At 43.8% G+C, this 5,492-nt stretch overlaps 1 protein-coding gene across 1 annotated transcript; it reads left to right on the forward strand.

Moving 5' to 3' along the window:
- Positions 1 to 242: 242 nt before the first annotated feature.
- Positions 243 to 4,975, forward strand: LOC124648962 (alanine aminotransferase 2-like). The gene is made up of 15 exons (XM_047188646.1): positions 243 to 405; positions 1,289 to 1,339; positions 1,604 to 1,654; positions 1,936 to 2,001; positions 2,069 to 2,130; positions 2,717 to 2,795; positions 2,884 to 3,003; positions 3,051 to 3,191; positions 3,280 to 3,417; positions 3,543 to 3,617; positions 3,719 to 3,839; positions 3,921 to 4,075; positions 4,159 to 4,233; positions 4,319 to 4,522; positions 4,648 to 4,975. The coding sequence occupies exons 1-15, from the start codon at positions 367 to 369 to the stop codon at positions 4,762 to 4,764; spliced, it is 1,494 nt and encodes a 497-aa protein (XP_047044602.1). The 5' UTR covers positions 243 to 366; the 3' UTR covers positions 4,765 to 4,975.
- Positions 4,976 to 5,492: the final 517 nt, after the last annotated feature.

A 5,492-nucleotide genomic window follows, 5' to 3' on the forward strand; every position in this document is an offset into this window, starting at 1 on the left:
CCTATTTGTTAACCCAGATATAGCAATGTGACGTGGGAACAAACCAAAATGGCCAAGACTTGGCTAAACCAAATCTTGGACAGACACAAAACCGCAGGTGAGGTCGGCGGCTCCCGTGGGCCCACCCGCAACTCCACGGCTTGCCTTTCCTGTGGGTGAAAGACTCAACACCTCTCATCTCCGCCCTTTGTTTGCATCCTCCCGATCTCTTTCTTTCTCCTCCTTTTATAAACACCATCCATTCCATCCGAGATTTCCCCGACTCGCCACGAAACCGCAGAAAGACAAAGACGGACAGCAACCACTGCGAGAGGCGTAATACTAGTGCTCGCTTCTCCGCTCCTTCCACCTTGACTTGATCTCGCCATGGCCGCCACCGTCGCCGTGGAGAACCTGAACCCCAAGGTGAGTGAGGGGCACCCTCTCCCTTCCCTTCTCATATCTGTATGTTTCTTGTTGGGGGATTTCGATGAGGTCCGTGGGGGACGGCTTGTTGTGTACCTGATTGGGCGGCGCTGGGCTCCGGTTCTTGTTTGCTTCGACGAGTCTTGGCTCTGTTATTTTATTTTATTTTGTGTTGCATTCGAGAAGGAATCCTTCTTACTTCCTCGGATTCTCCTTCGTCTCTGTTTTCATGTATGCAGTAGATTATATTATATTTTAGTTCCTTTTTTTTTGTCTCTCGGGTAATAATTTTAGCAAGGCTGGTGATATTTCAGGAGTGACGTAGATCAGCCACTGACGTAGATGACACGATGAATAATTCTGATTCGATCGTGGACCTGTGGTAGTTACCATGCTTGATTATTCCGCTCTAGTGATCTGGATCTACTATATTCAAACTTAAAATGAGGATTTTTTTTTGGGGAGAACCCTAAAGATGCTTTGGTCTTAATGTGGCCCTGGAATGATGAACAGTCAAAAAGAAAAGGGAGAATCATTTAGCCTCCAAGTTATAATTATCCAGCAGTTGATTGGATATAAGTTATTACAAGTATAGTGTTTTTACTTCGATGTTGCCAGTACTATTGATCTGCTGGCACGCAGTTTTTGTGTGACATTGGCAATGCAATGTCAGCGTTCGTTTTTGTCTGGCACTAGTACAATTCAATGACGAGGTGGGTGTTTTAGCATGTTGTAGTTTTTTGTTGTTGTTCAAAGGAGCGTGATGTAGTTGGTGACAAGGCATATAATGAACTGACCACTAATTAATTTGTCCATCACTCAATCAACTATGTGCAATTTCTGATACAGAGGCACCTTGCTAATTCTCTTCTCACTGGTTCAGGTTTTGAAATGTGAGTATGCAGTCCGTGGAGAGATTGTCATCCATGCTCAGGTATTTCAAGTTACCACTAAGTGTTAATTTGGAATTGACTTTATTCAGATTTTAGTCTGAGTCGTGTTCTTAAATAATCACCTTAGCCTAATAAAACTTCAGTTGGATGCTCTTTTGTTCTCAACTTTGTACGAGCAATTGTGTGGTATTAGTATTTTGATATGCTTTAACAACAATGCTGTAATTTTCTGAGGGATGCCAGCTCTTGAGCCAATAAGTTTTTTGCTTAGAATTGCTTAACCAGGTTTTTTTTTTTGTTTCTAGCGCTTGCAGCAACAGCTACAGACTCAACCAGGATCTCTACCTTTTGATGAGGTAATAAATAGATTTCTATTGTTACTGAAAGCTTCAATATTCAGCTGAACTCAATCACACAATGCATTATATTCCTCCTCGTGGGGTAGAATTTATATAGAGAAGTCATCAGGGATTAGATCTTGCTGGAGTGGCATGCAGAACGTGCGCTAGGCTGGCGTTATCGCATGCATACAAAACGATCTTCAGAGATGTGGACAGCTGCAGAATCGGTCATCAGACTGCATGCCTAACAGTTATGTTCTACAATTATCTTAGCTCATTCAACTTCTTACATGCAGATCCTGTATTGCAACATTGGAAACCCACAGTCTCTTGGTCAGCAGCCAGTTACATTCTTCAGGGAGGTATGCTAATTTTCTACCTGCAGAGTTTATTGTTTGTTTTCCCACATACTTATATGTTATAACGCAGGTTCTTGCGCTTTGTGATCACCCATACCTGTTGCAAAGAGATGAAATCAAATCATTGTTCAGGTGAATATAACCATCTTTATAGTTCGTCACCATGAAACGATTGTACGGAAAACTTCAGAATACGGGAGATACCAAGCGGATACCCTTAACCAGGTGCTATCATGCTAAATGTTTGCGGGACATTCAAATGAACCTGAATGATTACGAAAAGGCGAAAACACAATCGTGGCAATATTTCTAAGTGTGACCTGCCAATCTGCAAAACTGCAAACCTAAACTCCATAGGTTTAAAAATTGTGAGCATTCCTAGGGTACAGTGCGTTTTGTTTTATATACCTAGGAAGGTAGTTCACCCTTTTCTCTTGCTGACTATTTCAGTTTGGACTTGAATATATCTAGGATCAACTCCACCATTTCTTCCAGAGCTTTTTTCAAGTTAATTTGACCCCCCTTTCATTAGCATAATACATATAGCTAAGGGTCAGCAGTAGATATACCCCCCTTCGTTACTACTTTGTATTAACTTTATCAAAATACCAAAAATAACTATTCATTGTTCACCAGAAGATTCCTACAACTAATCCATCTGTCTTAACTGAAGTGTGAGATTCTTGCATATGATACCTGATGCTTCATCTTGTTGCAGTGCTGATTCTATTTCTCGGGCAAAGCAGATTCTTGCCTCGATTCCTGGAAAAGCAACAGGGGCATACAGTCATAGCCAGGTAATCGTCTACCTTTGCACATTTTGTTACCTGCAACCAGGAGAAAAAGGAGAAAGATGACTTAGTTTGCTTTTTCTCATTTTCCTAGGGTATCAAAGGACTTCGTGATACAATTGCTGCTGGGATCACCTCACGAGATGGATTCCCTGCTAATGCAGATGACATCTTTCTTACAGATGGAGCAAGTCCGGGGTATGAACTGTACATTGTCCTTCAATTGCTAGACAATTTATGAACAAACGTGAAGTAGTTAAGTCGTGTATCATATTATTGTTCCCTTGCCAGGTGCACTTGATGATGCAGTTACTGATAAGGAATGAGAAAGATGGCATTCTTGTTCCTATTCCTCAGTATCCCTTGTACTCGGCCTCCATAGCTCTTCATGGCGGAGCTCTCGTATGTACTCTGTTGACCTGACAAAAGTAGTTCAGTATAGTAGCGTTTCATGCTGCACCAATCCTAAATTGAGAGCATTATCTTTCAGGTCCCATATTATCTCAATGAATCGACAGGCTGGGGTTTGGAAATCTCCGATGTTAAGAAGCAACTAGAAGATGCTCGGTCAAAAGGCATCGATGTTAGGGCTTTGGTGGTTATCAATCCAGGAAATCCAACTGGACAGGTTTGTGCTCATTGTTTCTCCTTTCGGAGTTAGAAAACATCTTTGCTTGCTGCATCTTGGTATGCACACCATGTCTGTATAAAAAGGACACAAGATCAATATTGAGATGGCTCATTTACGTTTAGGTTCTTGCTGAGGAAAACCAATATGACATAGTGAAGTTCTGCAAAAATGAGGGTCTTGTTCTTCTGGCTGATGAGGTGAGTGATGATGGCTGTGAAAACATCCCAACGAACTTTGGGCTGCTTAATTCTATTTCTTCTGTCGTATGTAACATTAACACTGTAATCTCTATTGTTAGGTATACCAAGAGAATATCTATGTTGACAATAAGAAATTTCATTCTTTCAAGAAGATAGTGAGATCCTTGGGCTATGGCGAGGAAGATCTCCCTCTAGTATCATATCAATCTGTTTCTAAGGGTAGGTACAATGATTCACTTGCTTATTCTTCTTTCCTTACCCATGCTGGAGTGTCAAAAAAAAATTTGTTGCTGCCACCAGGATATTATGGAGAGTGTGGTAAAAGAGGAGGTTACATGGAGATTACTGGCTTCAGTGCTCCGGTGAGAGAGCAGATATACAAGATAGCATCAGTGAACTTATGTTCCAATATCTCTGGCCAGATCCTTGCTAGTCTCGTCATGAACCCACCAAAGGTCAAATACGTCCTTTTTAAATTTTCTTTCCCTGACAAAGAATGCAAAGTTCTCCATCTAAATATCACTGTTGGATTCTGCAGGCTGGGGATGAATCATTTGCTTCATACAAGGCAGAAAAAGATGGGATCATCGCGTCTTTAACTCGTCGTGCAAAGGTGCGGTGTGTCCTTTTTCTCTGGATAACTCTAAATGACTTTCTTGAAGGACTTGAATTTGTTGATGTGGTATTCTTGATCGCAGTCACTGGAGGATGCATTCAATAAACTTGATGGAATTACATGCAACGAAGCTGAAGGAGCAATGTACCTCTTCCCTCAGCTTAGTCTCCCACAGAAGGCAATTCAGGCTGCGAAAGCTGCTAACAAAGCGCCTGATGCATTCTATGCTCTTCGTCTCCTCGAGTCAACTGGAATTGTTGTTGTCCCTGGATCTGGGTTTGGCCAGGTGAGTAAACATAGTCTTGAAACAAAGGCTATTTATGGACCTAGGGTTAAGAATAATATACATTACATCTATTTCCACCAGTTCCCTGACATTGGTCATCAATGTTCCGTTTGTCTATTCTACAGGTTCCTGGCACATGGCACTTCAGATGCACAATCCTTCCTCAGGAGGAGAAGATCCCGGCAATCATCTCTCGCTTCAAGGTGTTCCATGAGGCCTTCATGGCGGAGTACCACGACTAAACTGCTCTTGTGCTGTACCATACAGGACCTTCATGGATTTTATTATATAGTCATTTCGCCCTCTTGACAGCAGCATCCTGTAGAATAAACAAAATAAAGCTAAGCCATGGCGTCCTTTTTGTGTGTGATAAATATGAGTTAACTGAAACAGAGGCCAGTCTGATGCTTTTGATGGCAAATTGGCAACTGAGGAAAGTTTTATTTCCCTTCTCGTCTGCTCAGAGCATCTCCAGTCGCGTCCCCCAAACCGTCCCCTAAAGCGCGCCGGATCGAGCGTTTGGGGGACGTGTTTTGTTCGTGCCGCGTTTGGGGGACGTCGCTCCCCAGCCGCGTCCCCCACACGCCGCCCCCAATCAGAAATTCAAATAGATGCATTCAAAAGAGATCGTTCCCGCCGGTTCGTCGCGATCGAGTAGCGGCGATCGATCAAAGTACTCGGACGCGCGATCATATTGCTGGACCGGTGGTGCATGCAAATTAGAAGAAGGGGTTGGTCGACGGCGTCGTGTCTTGAGTCGACGCAGGCCCGTCGAGCACGACGACCTCGGCCGCGATCCGCCCGTTCTCGTGCATGGTGCGTCTCGCTCCGTCGCCGACGCGGAGGCCGACGCAGTGTAGCACAGATAAGACGCGTCGGCCCGCTCTTGCTGCTCGCGCCGTCGCCGCCGTCGCCGATGCCGCTGCCGTGGCCGCCGCGTCCGCCGCCGCCATTTTGGCTTCGATGTCGT

Source organism: Lolium rigidum, chromosome 4, assembly GCF_022539505.1.
Source record: "Lolium rigidum isolate FL_2022 chromosome 4, APGP_CSIRO_Lrig_0.1, whole genome shotgun sequence".
NCBI lineage: Eukaryota > Viridiplantae > Streptophyta > Magnoliopsida > Poales > Poaceae > Lolium > Lolium rigidum.